Here is a 20,897-nt window from a genome sequence, read left to right as displayed (position 1 = left end):
CTTTTGATTGGGGCATTTAGCCCATTAACATTCAGGGTAACTATTGAGAGATATGAATTTAGTGCCATTGTATTGCCTGTAAGGTGACTGTTACTGTATATGGTCTCTGTTCCTTCCTGATCTACCACTTGTAGGCTCTCTTTTTGCTTAGAGGACCCCTTTCAATATTTCCTGTAGAGCTGGTTTGGTGTTTGCAAATTCTTTCAGTTTTTGTTTGTCCTGGAAGCTCAATCTCTCCTTCTATTTTCAATGATAGCCTAGCTGGATATAGTATTCTTGGCTGCATGTTTTTCTCGTTTAGTGTTCTGAAAATATCATGCCAGCTCTTTCTGGCCTGCCAGGTCTCTGTGGATAAGTCAGCTGCCAATCTAATATTTTTTCCATTGTATGTTACAGACTTTTCCCGGGCTGCTTTCAGGATTTTCTCTTTGTCACTGAGACTTGTAAATTTATTTATTAGGTGACGAGGTGTGGGCCTATTCTTATTGATTTTGAGGGGTGTTCTCTGAACCTCCTGAATTTTGATGCTCGTTCCCTTTGCCATTTTGGGGAAATTATCCCTAATAATTCTCTCCAGTATACCTTCTGCTCCCCTCTCTCTTTCTTCTTCTTCAGGAATCCCAATTATTCTAATGTTGTTTCGTCTTATAGTGTCACTTATCTCTCGAATTCTCCCCTCGTGGTCCAGTAGCTATTTGTCCCTCTTTTGCTCAGCTTCTTTATTCTCTGTCATTTGGTCTTCTATATCACTAATTCTTTCTTCTGCCTCATTTATTCTAGCAGTGAGAGCCTCCATTTTTGATTGCACCTCATTAATAGCTTTATTTTATTTCAACTTGGTTAGATTTTAGTTCTTTTATTTCTCCCGAAAGGGCTTTTATATCTCTCGAGAGGGTTTCTCTAATATCTTCCATGCTTTTTTCGAGTCCGGCTAGAACCTTGAGAATTGTCATTCTGAAGTCTAGATCTGACATATTTCCAATGTCTGTATTGATTAGTCCCTAGCCTTCGGTTACTGCCTCTTGTTCTTTTTTTTTGTGTTGAATTTTTCCATCTTGTCATTTTGTCCAGATAAGAGTATATGAACGAGCAAGTAAAATACTAAAAGGGTGGCAACAACCCCAGGAAAATATGCTTAACCAAATTAGAAGAGATCCCAAATCGTGAGGGCGGAGAAAGGGGATAAAAAGAGGTCCAAAAAGGAAGAAAGAAAAAAAAAAGAAAAAAGAAAAAAAAAAAGAAAAGAAAAGAATTAAAGAAAAGAAAACAAATAAATTAAAATATAAAAAAGAAAATATATATATATTAGATAAACTAGTAAAAAACGTTAAAAAAGAAAAAGTTAAACGTTAAAAAAAAATTTTACCAGAAGGCAAGAAAAAAAACAAAAAATGAAAAAGAAAAAGATTAAATTAACTGCAAGACTAAATAAAATCAGAGGGGAAAAGCCATGAGTTCCGTGCTTTGCTTTCTCCTCCTCTGGAATTCTGCTGCTCTCCTTGGTATTCAACCGCACTCCTTGGTAGGTGAACTTGGTCTTGGCTGGATTTCTTGTTGATCTTCTGGGGGAGGGGCCTGTTGTAGTGATTCTCAAGTGTCTTTGCCCCAGGCAGAATTGCACCGCCCTTACCCGGGGCCGGGTTGAGTAATCCGCTCAGGTTTGCTTTCAGGAGCTTTTGTTCCTTGAGTGCTTTCCGTAGAGTTCCGGAGGACAGGAATACAAATGGCAGCCTCCTGGTCTCCGGCCTGGAGGAGCCGAGAGCCCAGGGCCCCACTCCTCAGTGGGCCCTCAGAGAACAGCGCCCAGTTACTCCCGTCTGCCTGACCTCTGGCCGCGCTCCGAGCTCACCGAGCCTGCGACTGGTTCAAGGTAACACCGAGCTGCGAGCTTACTGTCGGCTCTGTCTCTGTAGCCGGCTTTCCCGTTCCAATACCCGCAAGCTCTGCGACACTCAGACACCCCCGATCCTTCTGTGATCCTGCGGGACCTGAGGCCACGCTGACCCCGGGTGGGCTTCGCCCCGGTTTAGCCTCTGGAGCGATGTCCCTCAGCGGAACAGACTTTTAAAAGTCCTGATTTTGTGCTCTGTTGCTCTGCCGCTTGCCGGGAGCCGGCCCCTCCCCCCGGGGTCTATCTTCCCGTTGCTTTGGATTCACTTCTCCGCCTGTCCTTTCTTTCAGAAAGTGGTTGTTTTTCTGTTTCCAAGATTGCTTTTCTTCTCTTCGATCTGCCGATGGATTTTCAGGTGTTTGCAATCTTTAGATAAGCTATCTAGCTGATCTCCGGCTAGCTGAAGTAGTCTCAGACTGCTACTTCTCCGCCCTCTTGACTCCTCCCCCCAAATTTTATTTATTTGTTTGTTTATATTTTTTAAGCTTTGATTAAATTCCAGTTAGCTAACGTACAGTGTTATATTAGTTTCAGGTATATAACATAGTGATTCAAAATTCCGTACATCACCACAAGTACACTCCTTAATCTCTATCATCTGTTTCACCCGTTTCCCCAGCTCCCTGCCCTCTGGAAGCCATCAGTTGTTCTCTATAGTTAAGGCTCTGTTTCTTGATTTGTCTCTTTCTTTTTCTTCCTTTGCCTGTTTTGTTTCTTTTTTTTTTCAAGTCTGTATTTAAATTACAGCTAGTTAATGAACAGTGTAATATTAATTTCAGGAATAGAATTTGTGTGATTAGTCACTTACATATAACACCCAATGCCCATCACAAGTGCTCTTCTTAATACCCATCACCCGTGTAACCTGTTCCTCCAACCATTCCCTCCAGCAACCCTCAGTATTTTCTCTATAGTTAATAGTCTTTTTTCTGGTTTGCCTCTCTTCCCCCTCCCCAAACCATATTCATCTGTTTTGTTTCTTAAATTTTACATGCGATTGAAATCATATGGTATTTGTCTTTCTCTGACTGACTTAGTTTGCTTAGCATTATAATCTCCAGTTCCACCCATGTCATTGCAGATTGCATTCTTTTTCTTTTTATGGCTGAATACTATTCCATTTTATATGGCTAATATACTATGGCTTAATACTATTACATTGTATATATATATACCACATCTTTAAACATTCATCTAGTGGTGAACACTTGGCCTGCTTCCAAAATTTGGCTATTGTAAATAATGTTGCTATAAACATAGGGGTGCATGTGTCCTTTTGAAATAGTGTTTTATTAACATGGGTGGAACAGGAGGATATTATACTAAGTGAAATAAGTCAGAGAAAGACATCATACAGTTTCACTCATATGTGAAATATAAGAAACAGCACAGAGGATCATAAGGGAAGGGAGGGAAAACTGAATGGGAAAAAAACAGAGGGAGACAAACTGTGAGAGATTCTTCTTCTTCTTTTTATTTTATTTTTTTTAAGATTTTACTTATGTATTTGAGAGAGAAAGAGAAAGAGAAAGAAAACACAAGCAGGTGGAGAGGAAGAGGGAGAGAGAGAAGCAGACTTCCTCCTGAGCAGGGAGTTGTGTGGCTCCATCCCAGGACCCTGAGATCATGACCTGAGCTGAAGGCAGATGCTTAACCAGCTGAGCTCCCAGGTGCCCCACCATGAGAGGCTCTTGATTCTAGGAAACAAACTGAAGGTTGTGGAAAGGTAGGTGGGTGGGAGGACGGGGTAACTGGGTGATGGGCATTAAGGAGGGCAGGTGATAGGATGAGCACTGGGTGTTATATGCAACTAATGAATCATTGAACAGACATCAAAAACTAATAATGTACTGTATGTTGGCTATTGAATTTAAATTTTTTTAAAAAGAAATAATGTTTTTGTATTCTTTGGGTAAATATCTATGGTGCAATTCCTGGATCATAGGGTAGATCTATTTTTACCTTTCTGAGAATCCCCATACTGATTTTTTGTTTGTTGGTTGGTTGGGTTTTTTTTTTTAATATTTTTTTTTTATTATTTATTTGACAGAGATCACAAGTAGGCAGAGAGAGAGGGGGGAAGCAGGTTCCCAGCTGAGCAGAGAGCCCAATGCAGGGCTTGATCCCAGGACCCTGAGATCAGGACCTGAGTGGAAGGCAGAGGCTTAACCCACTGAGCCACCCGGCGCCCCTCCATACTGTTTTTCAGAGTGGCTGCACCAGTTTGCATTCCCACTAACAGTGCATAAGGGTTCCTTTTTCTCCACCTCCTCACAAACACCTGTTGTTTCTTGTGTTGTGATTTTAGTTATTCTGACATAGGTGTGAGGACATAGGCCATTGTAGTTTTGATTTGTATTTCCCTGATGATAAGTGATAATGAACATCTTTTCATGTATCTGTTGGCCAACTGTATGTCTTCTTTGGAGAGATGTCTGCTCATTTCTTTTGTCCATTTTTAAATTGGATTTTTTGGGTTTTGGGTGTTGTGTTTAATAAGTTCCTTATATATTTTGGATACTAACCCTTTATTGGATATCTCACTTGCAAATATATTCTTCGATTTCTTAGGTTGCCTTTTAGTTTTGTTAATTGTTTCTTTCACTCTGCAGAAGCTTTTTATTTTGTCATAGTGCCAGTAGTTTATTTTTGCTTTTGTTTCATTGCCCTCAGGACACCTATCCAGAAAGAAATTGGTATAGCCAATAGCAGCAAAGTTACTGCCTGTGTTCTCTTCTAGAATTTTTATGGTTTCACTCTCAAATTTGGGTCTTTAATCCATTTTGAATTTATTTTTGTGTGTGGTGTAAGAAAGTGGTCCAGTTTCTTTCTTTCTTTCTTCCTTCCTATCTTCCTTCCTTCCTTCCTTTCTTTCTATGTTGCTTTCCAGTTTTCCCAAGAGAAGAAATCCAAATATATCACTAAAGAATATCAGCAAACCATGAAAGAAAGATGAAGGGATCACAGAAAATCTTCAGAAACAACCATGAAACAAATAACAAAATAACAATAAGTACATATCTATCAATAATTACTTTGAATGTGAATGGACTAAATGCTCCAATAAAAAATATAGGGTGTCTGAATGGATAAAAAAGCAAGACCCATCTATATGCTGCTTACAGAGTGACTCATTTTAGACCTATAGGCACTGCAGATTGCAAGTGAGGGGATGGAGAAACATCTACCTTGCAAATGGATGTCAAAAGAATACTGGAGCAGCAATACTTATATGAGACAAAGTAGACTTTTTACAAAGACTATAACAAGAGACAAAGAAGGACACTATATAATAATAAAGGGGACAATCAAGAAGATGTAACAATTACAAATATTTTTGCACCTAATATAGGAGCATCCAAATATATAAAACAGTTAAAAACAAACATAAAGGAACCAATCAGTAATAATACAATAGTAGAAGACTACTTTTTTCAAGGATTTTATTTATATGAGTGAGAATATGAGGGGAGGGCAGGGAGAGGACAAGCAGACTCCCCAGTGAGTGAGGAGCCCAATGTGGGACTCAATCCCAGGATCCTGAGATCATGACCTGAGCTGAAGTCAGAAACTTAACCTACTGAACCACCCAGGAACCCCAGTAGGGGACTTTTAACACCCCACTTATATCACTGGACATATCATCTAAACAGAAAATCAAGAAGGCAACAACAGCTTTGAATAACACACTGGAACAGATGGATTTAATGGATATTTTCAGAGCATTCTATCCTAAAACAGCATCATACACATTTTTTTCAAGACACAGTACATTCTCCAGTTAGATCGCATATTTGGCCACAAAAGAAGTCTCAACAAATTGAAGATCTAAGTGATAGACCATGCATCTTCTTTGACCAAACACAATGAAACTAGAAGTAAACTGCAAGAAAAAAATCTGGAAAGACTACAAGTACATAGAGGTTAAATAACTGCTACTGAATAATGAACAAGTCATCCAGGAAATAAAAGAAGAAATAAAAAATACATAGAAACAAATATTCCGAATTTTAATATCTTAATAGGTGGCCACCTTTGTAAAGATTTTTTTTTCTCCATTGTGCTCTCCTTTTTTTCAAATTTTTAAAAAGTTTTAAAAATTTTATTTTTGTCCCAGTATGGTTAACATGTTCTCTGTCCTATAATAAATTCCTACTTTGTATTATGATGGTAGAAAATATAACGATGTGTTGGTAAAACATATACACACACATAACAGCAACAACAAAGAAACAGTCTCTCGTATACACAATGCTCAAAATTGTTAGATAAATGTTCCAGTCTAAGGCTCTAAATATATGGATGCCTGGATAATTAATATTTTGGATAATTAATATTTTTCTAAATTCTGTTATTTCAAGAAGAATACAGTTTTGTGTCTACATAATTCTACACTCTTTGATAAGAAGAAAAATAGTTTGTGGTAGGATTTTTAAAAATCTGCATGTCACGTTTGAAGCCCTTCTTTTGAAAGTATTGCTTTAAATAAAATAGAAACCCCTGAGGTCTGGGAAATGAGTTATGTGGGCATGGGGAGGGGAGGCACCTGGGAGTTGCTGATGAGTATTGCTCATCAAGACTACACTCCTAATTTGAAAGTTGGCAGAAAGAAATCTATTGGAAGGACATCTCCACCCACATGCTCAGAATTTCTTCAAAAATTTTTAAAAGATTTATTTATTTGAAAGAGAGAGAGAGTGGGCACCTGTGAGTGTGGGGGAGGGGCAGAGCAAAAGAATCCAAGCAGACTCCCTGCTGAGTGAGGAGCCCCGTGTGGGTCTTGATCTCACAACCCATGAAATCATGACCTGAGCTGAAACCAGACAGTTAACCCACTGAGCTACCCAGGTGCCACAAGTGCTCAGAACTTTAAACGGAGGGTTAATGTGAGGAAATGTGAAAGGGAGTCATCCAGATAAAACAGAAAATAGAGGAACTCCTATAGGAAAAGGTACCACATATCATAGTAATTTCAACAAAAGATGAAACATAAGAGAAATCTCTTCCTTTCTCTACACACCTGTTAGGATTATGACAGAGGAGTTCCATGTAGGATTTCATTTGAGAAAAAGGAATTTCAGCAACTGTGGTTGGGAAACCATCAGATTAGATAGCATTCATGGTCTCTTTCAACTATAAAATATGTGAGAGCAGAATGTTTATTGTATTATTATGTGTTGCAGTGAAACATATTCTGCCCTTGGGCAAAACTTTATGATTATCAGAATAGTGGGAATGCTCATCTCCTAGGCTTTTCAAAAAGTTAGATATACATGTCCTCTTCAACAGCTCTTGTCAAGCTTCAGTTTCTCTGCCTGAGAAATGTCTGGCTTTGTCCATGGCCCCCCAGTTTGCCAATGGGAAATTACCCTTTCAGGTGAGTTGCTCCTTTATTCATATTACCAAGGCTATGTCACTGTGGAAATCTTGTAGGAATATTGTTTCAGTGGCAAAGAATCTGCAGGAAGATGAGAAATTAGGCAAACAAACAGAATGTTAATATTATAATTTTTAAAGCCCCAGAAAAGGAAAAAGACTAACCAAGAAAATACCATGTTTTTCTTCAGTACTAAAGGGAAGTCTGACCCTCTTAACTCAGGTAAAGCAACAAGTAGTTAATAGTTGCCAATATGAAGGGAAAAACTCAGCGATAGTGTTAATCTATTTTAATGGACACCTTCCATTTCCTTTTTTCATTCAGGTATGGTTCCTCTCTTTTATAGGAGGAAAGTTGGTCATCTACAGACTGGTACATTATGAAATTCTGCCTATCAGACTTTCTGTGGAAACAGGGTCTGCAAGTCTTGCTCATGGTTTTATGCTCACATAGAATATTCTGCAGAAACCCACTCTCCACTGTTAATGACAAATTCTAACACGTGTTATTTTTCTGTCAAACTTTTCATTCCCCTCATGACTATTCAAAAGATACCACTAAACTCAAATTTGAAGATTTAAAGTTTATCCTCTATTTTTTCCACCCTCTCGTATCCCTCCCTCATAGGTATTCAGATTTCTTTATGAGGTGAGTATTCTGATCCTAGATTTCCATTCTATATTGTTCCATCTTCTGCTGGACATTTTAAAGCTTCTGTGTTTTCTATCTCCATGTTTAAAATCTCTTGTTTCACAACTTTTCTTTCACAACTCTGAATATGATGACATCCTTCTAATAGTAGTTAATTCTTTGTTAAATATTTAATGTCTTCATCTTCCCAGGCTCCTTTTTTTCTTAGAATATTGACTTACTTATGTGCATAGGCTCAGAGCATTCAGATGGGAAAATATTTTTAACATATACAACTCTCAGGGTGCCTGGGTGGCTCAGTTGGTTAAACATCTGCCTTTGGCCCAGGTCATCATCTCATTCTCCCTCTGCCCCTCCTTCCTGCTTGTGCTCGCACGCTCTCTCTCTCTCTCTCTCTCCGTCCCTCTCTCTCCCTCTCTCTCTCAAATAAATAAAATCTTAAAAATTTATATAAATATAAAATAAATAAGTAAATAAATAAATAAATATACAAATCGCAAAAATTTACTTATTCACCAAATGCTTTAGTGGATCTTGCTAAGATTATATTAAATTTTACTTTGTCTATTAGAATCTATCATGGTGGATTAATCTTTCTTCTAAATTATGTCTAATCATTTGTAGAATGTCTCTCCCCAGATTAAAGGAGATTTGGTAAAGACCCAACTTATATAATGACTATAAAATACTGATTGGGGTGACTTTCTTCCCCAAATGGACTCTTGTCCAAAATTACAATTTGGTTGTCCTCATAGATTTTTCATACTAAATACCAGAGTTTTCTTTACTTTAGTTTTATAAAAATCTAGTGTATGTAATTTTGTTATATTTTCTCTGAAACTTAGGTGACTATATATTTGGTAAGACACCATTATAGGAATGACATCAAGAAAAGTGATAAGCCAAGTTAAAGATTTCCAGGTTTCCATAGACAACATATATTACCTGTATTAATACACAGGCAGATGGGCTTGGCCGAATTTCCCCAAATTCACTCTAGAAAGAGGAGTTATTGCATCATTTAGTCTTTCTCAATTCTCACAGAAGACTACTGGCAACAATTGTTGGCATAAAAATCACCAAAACAAAAAGTCCACTCTATAAGTGTGATTTCATGAGGGATTTAAATATTTAACAAAGTCAAAACTTATTATTTACTCATATCCATTAGTTTATTTCATCCAAGTAGTTTAAAAAAAAAAAGTTAAACACTTACTAGAGGTCACATCTCCTTTAGAAATTCATTTTGAAATATAAGTTTGTTTTGTTTGCCAGGGAACTAATTTATAGTATTTACAAGATAATTCATCTTAAATGTGTTGTGTATGCTATCACTTCAAAGGTAAATTGAGAATAAATAAAACCAAATACCTAACTACTTCAAGTATTCATCTTTGGGTAATTTCTTCTCTAATCTCTGACTGAAACATAATCAATTTGCATATTTCCTCTCAGTCTGTTGATTAAGGGACCTAATACTCTCACAAAGTAATTTACTTAACATGAGCAATTATGTACATCTCAAGCATCCCCATTCACAATACATGTTCTGGGACTTCTGAAAAGATGACTTCATTTCATGTTAATTATATTGAAATTAAAAATCCCACCAGAAACATAAGGTCATGTTCTCAAGATTCACCTCATTTCCTTTCTCTGAGTAAATATATGAGATTTACCATGCTTCTACAGGCAGCAATGAAACTTTTAAACAAACTAATCTTAGTACCTAGGATTTTGTCTGGAAAAATATTAGACTGTTTTGGTGGACTCAGTAAAGTTTTAATCATCTTGGAAGGCCAAAGTGGATATAACTCTATTGTGCGTATGTGTGTGTGCCTGTGTGTCTTTGTATCTGTACACCCATGATTTAGTTCTTCATCAAAAATACCAAAGATCATTATGTTGCTTTGTAGGAGGTTAAATGAGAAGCAGCTCATCCAGCCTCCTACGGGGGAAAGTGATCTCTTTGGAGGTTTTTATAGTGGTTGCCCTTCTGATATTATGTAATAATTTATGTCTCTTATCTTTGGTACCACCATGTCATTTACACTGTAATTATGATTTACAGGTTATTTAGTTGTATTATTTTGGTTTGCATACAATGAGGTTTTTCTATGGTTTTGTTTTGGAGGGGGCTTTTTGATAATTTTTTAAGGATTTATACATGTTGATATAAGTTAACTCCTATCCTTATCAAAATTCCTTAGGATAACATAATGACCTCCATATTTCATTTTGCATTCCTCTTATTTAATTTGGACTCAGTGGCCCTGAAAATAAGCAAACACAATGCTTTTAGGTTCTCTCCATTTCTTTGTATTATCCTTAGCCTTGAATTTATCCCAAATTTTGCACTTGACTTATTCTTTTTTTTTTTTTTAAGATTTATTTATTTATTTGAGAGAGGAGCAGAGGGAAAGAGAGAAAAAGAATACTAAGCAGATTCCCCACTGAGTGTGGAGCCCAATGTGGGGCTTGATTTCACAACCCCAAGATTTGGAGCCAAATGGCCTGAGCCAAAACCAAGAGTTGGACATTTAACCAACTGTGTCATCCAGGTGCTCTGTTGATTTGGTCTTTAAAATATTTTGCATTTTGGGGTTAGAAAAACTGTGAGGGCTGAATGAGGACCCACTTCTTGTATCCTGGGTCACAGAATTTCAGCTGACTGGCACTTTTGTACATAAAAGGTACATAGCAGGAAAATTTCTGGATCTCCAGATATTTCTTTAACCTCTGAATTAACTCTCCCATAGCCATCTATAATGAACTCAGTTTAGGATTTTAATTAATGTGCTAAAGCCAATGTACTGAATTAAGCAGAGAGCCTTTTGGGGATATGATATAAAGGTATAACTCTTTGGGTATATCTTAGATATGGACTCAACATGGTAAGTCCATGTTGAAAACTTACCAGATTTGTTGTTATGACCATCACAGAAGTCCCCGAATAAGATCTCTCTGATGAGTTGCCTGTACTCTGAACATATTCAAAGGAAAATTATTTACTCCTTTGGGATATTTCTGGAGACTTTCTTACACTTTACCATAAGGTAACCATAATAAATACTACAGTTTTGTTGTTTCTTTTCTGTGGCTGCCATACTTCGCTTTTCCAATACTGCCAGAAATAGCAGTTGGACTTTTATTTCTTGCCTTTATGAGCTTGGCTTTTAAGCAGATTCAGGGAAAGAAATGCAGGAAGAATTTCCTCCTGCCCAGTAAGTCTTTCTCATCCAACAACAAAACAAAACAAAACAAAACAAAAACTGCTACTATCTCCTTAGTACACTGTATAAATCAACTTTAGGAAATTGTATTTTCATCTTATACATGAAGTTATGAAGCAAAAACTGGACCTCTTTTAAGGAAAAGGAACCAATTATATGCAAGAATATGCTTGAAAATAAGCAGCAATCATGGCAAGTTTTTTCTTTGCATGCTGTAATTTAATCCTTCTTCCTTTCAATAAACGTAGAAAGTTTATTGGCATCGACATAATTTAGTCTGGAGATAATGATACGACAAGCAAACCATTTTATTTTCTCTAGCTTAGCCAAGAGAACATATTCAACAAAAAGATTTTATGTAACTGTGGAGTCTAAGATTTTTCTTTTTCCCCAAAGATGTTCAAAATCCAGGGTGTCGAGAGAGAAAACTCCATTACTTCAAATTAGTTATTTCCCCAAAGTTAAACAAGTGGCAATAGTTGATCTAAGAATATAGAAGATGGTGCATTCCAAAGATTAATCAATTTTTGTCAGCTTTGCTCCTTTTATGTTGGTTTAAATGAAGATATCAATATGTTTGTTAGAAATGACTGGCACAATATTAAAAGACCAGTTAATTTTATTAAATCTTATTATAATAATTCTTAATTTCACCAGAGACTACCAATGGACTCATTAAGAAATTATCTCAAATGTATTATTAAACACCATACTTATTCATCATAAAATCTCTAACCATTAGCTGTAAATGTACTTTTTCTTCCTGTAATATTGGAAGCTTGATTGTATTAACAAATGCAAAATATACACTATTTTATTTCTGAAAAGTAGTCTTTCCTTTGGTATTTCTTTCTTAGTTTCTAGTCAAACTTTTTTTTTTAAGTGAGAGAGAAAGAGGTAGCAGGAAGAAGAGGGAGACAGACAATTTTAAGCAGACTCCACAGCCACTGTAGAGCCTGATGTGGGGCTTGATCTCACATCCCTGAGATCATGACATGAGCTGAAATCAAGTGTTGGACACTTGACCAAGTATCACACCTGACTGAGCCACCCAGCTGCTGCTTCTAGTCAGATGAAATTTGCAACCAAATGAATTCAATAGTTGAAAATGCTTAAACATATAAGCAAAGTATAAGTAAAGATCGTATATATACAATAGGTACATGATGAGTTTGTCAGGCAATTAGAAAATATGAATTTTAAAGATTTTATTTATTAATTTGACAGAGAGAAATTACAAGTAGATGGAGAGGCAGGCAGAGAGAGAGAGAGATAGGGAAGCAGGCTCCCTGCTGAGCAGAGAGCCCGACGCGGGACTCGATCCCAGGACACTGAGATCATGACCTGAGCTGAAGGCAGCGGCTTAACCCACTGAGCCACCCAGGTGCCCTGAATTTTAAAATTGTTAAGAATAAAGGAAATAGGAGGCGCCTGGGTGGCTCAGTGGGTTAAGCCGCTGCCTTCGGCTCAGGTCATGATCTCAAGGTCCTGGGATCGAGTCCCGCGTCGGGCTCTCTGCTCAGCAGGGAGCCTGCTTCCCTATCTCTCTCTCTCTCTGCCTGCCTCTCTGCCTGCTTGTGATTTCTCTCTGTCAAATAAATAAATAAAATCTTAAAAAAAAAAGCCTTTATAAAAAAAAAAGAATAAAGGAAATACTTTCTTTCCTAAGTTTACATGAATTTACCTACTGTGGAAGCATATTTGATGGCATAATTTTAAGGTCCAACTTACCCTTTACTTGCATGCATCTGGGACTAGAACTTTCTAATACCTTACTGCTATGGTATCTGTGTAAACTGGCTTCAGAGACTAAAACAGTTTGAATCAATACAGTTAAACACCATTCACCTTTTCATTTGCTTATCTATCCATATGCTCCCTCATTCATTTGACATATACTTATCGAATATGCACCGAACACCATGCACTGTATTAGGCACTAGAGATAGAAAGATAAGACACAGACCTCGCCCTTCTGTAGCTCATAGAGTCACAGAAAAAAGTGACATACTCATAGTAAAAAAGTAAAAGTAAAAAAGTGACATATTAATAGTAAAATAAATAATGGAAGTTTATATGTAAATCAGTGATTTTACAAGATAGGGGTTGATTTGCTCTATATAGAAAAACCAGTGAATAATTCCAGAGGAAACGATATCTGAGTTGGATTTTGAAGCATCATTAAGGGGCATTGAGACCCAGTTGGCTGTAAGTAAGATGACCTATTATGAAAAAATACAGAGTCATGGAAACATATAGTTTATTCAGGGAGAGAGGAAAAAAATAAGAAGGAAACAGTGATAAGAATAAAATGCCGGGAAACACCACCACTTCAGGAAGGAAGACACAGCTAAACAGATGGAGAAAGAGAAGTCAGAGAGACATTAGGAAACCTGGATAGAGCTGTGTTTCCAAATTCAAGGGAAGAGAGGGACGCCTGGGTGGCTCAGTTGGTTGAGCGGCTGCCTTCGGCTCAGGTCATGTTCCCGGCGTCCTGGGATCGAGTCCCACATCGGGCTCCTTGCTTGGCGGGGAGCCTGCTTCTCCCTCTGCCTCTGCCTGCCACTCTGTCTGCCTGTGCTTGCTCTCGCTTCTCTCTCTATGACAAATAAATAAAATCTTTTAAAAAAAAAAAAAGTATTTCAGAAAGAAGTAGACAGCCTATCAATGCTGAGGAAATGACAAGTAAGATAAAAGCTTAAAAATTATAAAGGGCAGTTAGATCAGTAGCACCTTACCAAGAGCATGTTCAGGAGAGTGAAGAGAAAAATTCCTAAATCTATTTCCTGCTCTTCTTTTTTTTTTTTTTTTTTAAGATTTTATTTATTTATTTGACTGAGATCACAAGTAGGCAGAGAGAGAGGGGGAAGCAGGCTCCCCGCTGAGCAAGGAGCCCGATGTGGGGTTCGGTGTGGGGCTCAATGTGGGGCTCGATCCCAGGACCCTGAGATCATGACCCGAGCTGAAGGCAGAGGCTCAGCCCACTGAGCCACCCAGGCACCCTCTTCTATTTCCTGTTCTTGAGGAAAACTGAAGATAAAGATAAAACTTTCACCATTAGAAAGTTCATATCCTACTTAGGGACATATAAATGTATTTGTAATATGAGTTAGCCCTATGCTGCTGTGGAGTGAGCATGAGGTGGAGGTAATTATGGAAAGGAAAGCTTTGATGGAGGCTAGAAGAGGAATAAGGAAAGAAATCAAGCACAAGGCTTTCTACAGATAAGGGACCACAAGACCAGGGGACATGGTGGCATCTGAAAACCTACAAGGACTCTGTGGGAATTGTATGAAGGAGTAAAGGTATAAACTTTATAATTTCACTCAACAGGAATAGAGTATAAGTGCAAGCTTTATCAATGCAAGTACTTGGAACTTACCTATTTAGAGAGTGACATCCTATCACCTCTAAACAGGGAGAATCATTTCCTACCAAGGCAGATCCATGAGAGTTCAAACAGCTGACATGACAGGAAGGCTGAAGTTGGGGGAAACAACAATGTTGAGGATATTTAGATGCACTTAAATGATTAATATTCTGTGAGATTTACTTTTATCTTAATACCTTAAAAATTAAAAAATTAAATACATTCAATAAACTGCCACCATATACTATTACTTGTGAATATGTCATGTAGTCAATTTTCTTTTCTAGATTTCAGTAGGGATTAATGACCCTGCTAGTGATATGTCTTTACTTAAACTTCTAAAAATATTTCTGATAAGATAGATGTTGTTCTCAAGGAAACTAGATATTCTTATATTTTTGTAGTGTAACTCTTTTATTTACTGCATCCCCATTGAGGTCCCTGCATTTTTTACTTACCCACAAGAAATAAGTGTGTACTTATAGGTTATTGTCCATGATTTAAAAGTCCCAACAAAAATCATATATTTATATATTATAAGGCAACACAAGCTACTGTATATCAAATGTGATCTTTGAATTAAAATGTTTTTTAAAACACAGGTTCATGGGAAGAATAATAATGGGGAAAAGGGTGCTTCCTTGGTGGGAAGTTTAGGAAAACCCCATTAGGTGCTGTTTAAAATTCATGCTGACAAAAACAAATCTTTAGCTAGACAGACTCAAAAGTTCACACCAACAGGAGAGATGATTTAAGCCACATCTATCTAGATTTAGGACATTTGGCAATTTAGCATCTGTGTTCCCAATAAAAGTCAATAAAATCTCTTTTCCAAACTGAAAAGCAAGATAAGAAAAGAGAATCTTTTTAAAATATTTTTTTTATTTTTATATAAACATATAATGTATTATTAGCCCCAGGGGTACAGGTCTGTGAAACACCAGGTTTACACACTTCACAGCCCTTATCATAGCACATACCCTCCCCAATGACCATAACCCCACCACCATCTCCCCACCCTCCACCCCCACCAGCAACCCCCAGTTTGTTTTGTGAGATTAAGAGTTTCTTATGGTTTGTCTCCCTCCCTCCCTACCCCCAAAACTCCCCACATTGCATCTCCACTTTCTCATATCAGGGAGATCATAAGTCTTTCTCCGAATGACTTAAGAAAAGAGAATCTTAACTAAACTGTGGTCTGAGGCTCATGTTTCCAAGGAATAGGGACTTATGATGATTAAAATTCCTTAAAATCAAATGAAATATATTTGATGGGGACAATGCCCTGTCTTCAAGACTCAACCAGTCTCCTTTCCTGAGATCTGCACATGGAAATGAAATTATGTGGAGTATATACATTAAGAAAGAGTAGGCTGAAATACATCAAAAAGGTCATAGAAGTGTACATTTCTCAAATTGTTCATCATTATTCCTTGTTCTCCTTCCACTAGCAAGTGGAACAGGGAGACAAAAATATAACGATATATTAATATGTTCCAACCATTATCAGTGCAAGTAACTAATAAATATCTTTCCTTGGACAAAAATGAGCCTGGTTATACATCAAAGATAAGATTTGTTGATCCAAGAATGAGTCACTTAATCATTTGTATTCTACCTACAACTAAGTGTGAGAAATTGTGGAAATAACTTTGTATAAGCTGAATTGGCTTGTTCTTTTGCTCTTCCTTGAACATATTCTGAAAGTTAAGTCACTCACTGCTGGAATGGCATAAGAATCTGCAAATCAAGCTGAAATGCAAATGAAAACAAAATCGGTAATTCAGAAATGGAGGTAAACTGCTCTACTTCCACTTTGTAATACTAGTCACTGTTTCTACCTTTCTCTCATATCATTGGGTCTTCCATTCTGGCTTCACTCTTCATTCACTTCCGATAAAAAGATGACATGATTTAAGACTCTTTATCTTGCCTCTTATGATACATTCCTTGGAGACACTACATTGGCTCCTTGTTTGTGGACAATGGGCGCCTCAGTCCTTGGGGACTCAGATGTGAAATTTCCAGCATGAAGAAGATGCTGGAATTTCCAGCATGAATTTCATGCTGGAAATTCCTGTAATTCACAGGAATTCCTGTAATTCACAGGAATTACAGTCCTGTGAGTACCAACCCAGAACTAGGATGGGTTTCATTTATAAGAAGCAAATACCAGACTGGCCGTAACTCTTTCTTATTCAGTTTCAGGGACTCACAGGCATCAATCTAAGTCAACTTTGACTAGTTATATTTGGTAACTAGTTTAGCATGAGCTGTTCAATCTTTAAAGTCTAAAATATTAATACAGCCTCAGAGATTTTGAGCACATATCAAGAAGTCTAGCATGTATATAATCGGAGTCACAGAAAAAGAGGAAAGGAAAATGAAGGCAGAAAATTTTTTTGAAGAAATAATGGTCCAAATTTTGCCAAATTTGGTGGAAAAAAATTAAAACAAGAAGTCTCCATAAGTTTTAAAGATAACTGCAAAGAAAACTACAGCTAGGCACATCTTAGTCAAACTTCTGAAAATCAAAGATTAAGAGAAAATCTTAAAAGCAGTTAGAGAAAAATGCACATTATATACTGGAAAACAACAATAAAAAAGATGGATGACTTCAAATTAGACACAATGTAACTCAGAAAATAAGTAACCACATCTTTAAATCGCCAAAAGAAAAAGAAATCTGTAAACACAGAGTTTTGCTCTTCTAAAATGAAAATGAAAAAAGATATTTTCAGAGAGCCAAGAGCTGAGAGAATTCATCCCCAAAACATTCTCATTATAATTAAGTAAAATGCAGTTTTCTAGGTGGAAGGGATCCGTCATCAGACAGAAAAACCAGCTTAACAGAAATGGTTGAAGAGAAATTCAGAAATTATAAATATGTGAGTTAGCATAAAAGAGATTTTTTTCTTCTCTCATATAAAAATATATAAATTATTGTGCGGTTCAAAATATAAATAGGTGCAATGTATGACAACAGTAGCAAAAAGAATATGGGTTGCATATATGACAAATATGAAAAATATTTTTCCAAAATTCTTATATTTTACATGAAGTGGTACAAAATTAATCCTGAGAAGGCAAAAATAAAGTAAGAATGCATAAGTGTACCCCCTAAAGCAATCACTTGAAAAGTAACCTAGGAATAATAGCTATAAAAGGTAACAGAAGAATAAAGTGAAATGCTAATGTATTTAGTTATCCCAAAAATAAGGCAGGAAAGAAGGAAAAATAAAGATAAGCAACAGAAAAATGGCAAAAGGCAGACTTCAGGCCAATCACGTCAATAATTGCATTAAGGTAGAGATTTTTAGATTGGATAAAATAGCAAAACCCTTTTATATGGATTCTGCAAAAGATGCATGTTAAACATAAAGACACAGGTAGATGGAAATAAAAGAACGGGAAGAGATAACTAAAGCATAAGAAAGCTGGAGTGGTTATATTAATATCAAGCAAAAAATTCAAGGTAAGAGATACTTATTACAACACAAAAGGATTAATTGACCTAAAAGAGCAACCAGAAATTTATATGCATCTAATAAGAGAGTCTCAAAATGATGTACCAAAAACAGACAAATTAAAGACAGAAACAGGCAAATCCACAACGATAGTCTTGGGGTCCTGTGCCTCAGTGACAAACTGGAAGAGTGGGAAATTTTCCTCTCCAGTCTTCCTTCAGGACCTGTCATCTCTAGTCATGGTAGCACTATAGCTCTTCTACCTGTGATAGATCTGCAATGGAAAGGGATCCATAGATAATCCATGTCCAGCTTATTCTTCAAAGGCTCAATCCTTCCCCATTTCTGGCCAGCAGTGATATTCAGCATATTTTACATTCAAGTCCCTGTGAACTGTGGACCTGTCAGAGAAAACTCTGGATCAAGAGGTAGGCATCATCCCAGTGGTCCATCTGAACCTAGAAAAGCATGTCCTCCTACCCCAGCTTGAGGCTTGCAAGGGGTCCCTCCTGATAGCTATACTCCTCACCCTTGCCACTGCTCCCAGGATGATTTTCTCTTTGACATTAATCTGCTTTGCATTACAATATTCCATTATATATAAATACCTAAAACTCTGTCACCACTGGGTAACTCTCCCACTGCACTGCTGCTGCCTAACCAAAAGTGGGACCTCAATCTGTCGTTTGCCTTTGAAGAAGCAGGAGGAAGTCTGGGGGTGGGGGTGTGGGGAATGCTTTCCATTCTCCCTTGCGTAGGGAGAATTTGATGATTCCTGTGCTGTGTATGGTTGACTCTCACCCAAGTAGTAGAGCAAAGATTAAAGGCATTTCCTTCCCCTTATGTGAAGACACAAGTTGATCCCTTCACCGGAAACTGGCTGAGAGAAATTAATTCATGTTTATTTACACCCACATGTCATCAGCTTTAGTTGTCCCTCTGAGCCATCACATCTCAAAGAGGCTTCTGTATTTATTTCTAAGGTACTGTCTTTAGCAGGAGGATATCTATCCATACCTATGTGAACATGTTCAATCAACCATCCTAAGATATTGGCAAGTCTTATCCCCAGGGCTTCATTAAACAGAACTACTCACTCTGCCTTAAAATGCTCCTTGCTGCACCCTCTTTTTATCCTTCCTGGGAGTATGGTTCATGGGCCACTTCCCTTCAGCCCTACCCATCTCAGGTCACTGTTTTGCAACAGAGTAAAGCTTAATGCTCCATGGACCCCCTTGGCCTTGTAAGCTGAGCAAACTGATTCAAGGTAATTATGCCACCACACCTCACTTAAATAGTGCACAACTCATTCTCTCTAAGACATGATTTTTGCACTAGGGAGTATGAGTCTCAGCATTGAGCAATCCAAATCTCTTTCTTTAATTATGCTTCACATTTCAAAAGAGAAAAAGTTCCTTTTTTCCTCCTCTTTTTAACATTAGAAGAAATGTGAAATTATTCTGAAGAAACAAAGTTGCTTTTTTTTTCACATAACAAATGTAGGTTTGTAATTTCTATAGAAAATCAAAGTATCTATTTGTAATCACCTACTATTCATAGACTTGGAAAAGCTTTAATAAGAAAAGGCAAAAAGTAACCACTATTGCATGCTAATGTGTACTTCTTAAATTCCCGGCTTCTTTCCACCTTCATTCTAAAAGTAATAGACCTGAAGCCCCATAGAATTCAGACTGATCTTCTGTTCTTTCATTCTGTGTGTTTGAAAGGCATGTTGCTTTTCCATGAAGTTAGCATTTCCTGACTTCTGTAAGGATGAAAAAATGTTTGCAGTATTTGATTTATAAGTTCCACAGGGAGTAGGTGCTGTCTGTACAAGTCTCTGTGATCGAGGTGGTGATTAATCTCCAGGTAAGAATGGAAACATGGCAGGTAGAGGAAGTCACGCTAGTTATTTCTTGCTCAAAATAGATAACTATGGCTATTAAGCAAGAAGCAACACAGTCTGACACAAATTAACTTCTGCTTTTTATTACCAGGGAAGGAAAAATTGACCATTTATATCATCAGATAATTGCCCCCCACCCCAATGTGGTTTTAAAGTCTTGTTTACAAATCAGTGATTCCAATCTGAAGTAGAGGCTGGGACTGTAATACAAGCATATGATGAAGCTTTGAGATGTGATTGTTCCCTGGAAGTTCATTTATTCATTCATTTAAAGAATAGCTATTGATTGTCAATAATATACAAGGCACTAAGATGACCATTTAAATCTACAGGGGAAAAAGGGAAACAATAAAAAAAGCTTTCACTGGATACATCTGAAATTAGAAAAATCCTCAGAAAGGTTGGCTGGGCTGTGGAGAATAAAATCTGGGCACTACTGACCTGACCTTAATGGATTATTTAAAGTCATTTCCATCATTTCTTTCATCATGAAATAGTTAAGTGATTTATTTAGGAAAGATGTTCTAGGAATTCATTTAAAAATAGTTTATAGATTCGTAATCTGTTTAGTGAAATGAATTGCAGAATATCAGATATGGTCAAAAATACTGAGAACCTGGACCTCCTGTGCTGCTAATGCACATGCAATTTGTTACCAGCTCTTAGAAAACAAATTGCAAGTCTCTTGCAAAACTGAACATAAACACATTTTACAACTGTGGCTGTAGCAGAACTTAGTAACATAACCACTATAGATTTGTTGTGAAGTTGCTGCCAGCCTGGGACAAGAACTACAAGTTCCTAGATTCCTGGTATCTAGTGTAGTCTGTATGCTTAGCTCTGACCAACAGAATGTGAACAGAATACTGTGAGTGGCATTCCCAAACCAAAGTGGTGATCTGTTGTCTTCCCCATGGTCCTTTCTGAGGCCACTGTAGGGCCAAGTGTAGAGGATGGCAGCATTACCACTTGCAGTCTGCCCAGGAGAACCAACCAACAATA

General features: G+C 37.2%; 2 protein-coding genes across 11 annotated transcripts in view; one reads left to right on the top strand and one right to left on the bottom strand.

The window, feature by feature from the left end:
• The window catches only part of GNGT1 (G protein subunit gamma transducin 1), a 353,394-nt gene that overhangs the window by 226,828 nt on the left and 105,669 nt on the right, over window positions 1–20,897 (top strand). The gene's annotated exons all lie outside the window — the stretch shown is intronic.
• LOC309845537 (tissue factor pathway inhibitor 2-like) overlaps window positions 1–20,897 on the bottom strand; it is a 137,062-nt gene that overhangs the window by 70,069 nt on the left and 46,096 nt on the right. Inside the window, exon 5 of one of the 3 annotated variants that reach the window (XM_082693642.1) lies at window positions 5,597–7,349. The exons of the other annotated variants lie outside the window; for them this stretch is intronic. Coding sequence (XP_082549768.1) covers window positions 7,300–7,349 — 50 coding nt within the window. The 3' untranslated portion in view covers window positions 5,597–7,299. Of the gene's footprint in view, window positions 1–5,596; window positions 7,350–20,897 lie in introns of those variants that run through there. 3 annotated transcript variants of the gene reach the window in all.

This window comes from Mustela nivalis (genome assembly GCF_964662115.1).
Source record: "Mustela nivalis genome assembly, chromosome: 12".
NCBI lineage: Eukaryota > Metazoa > Chordata > Mammalia > Carnivora > Mustelidae > Mustela > Mustela nivalis.
The sequence above is the reverse complement of the archived record's forward strand: the minus strand, read 5'-3'. Positions and strand labels throughout refer to the sequence as shown.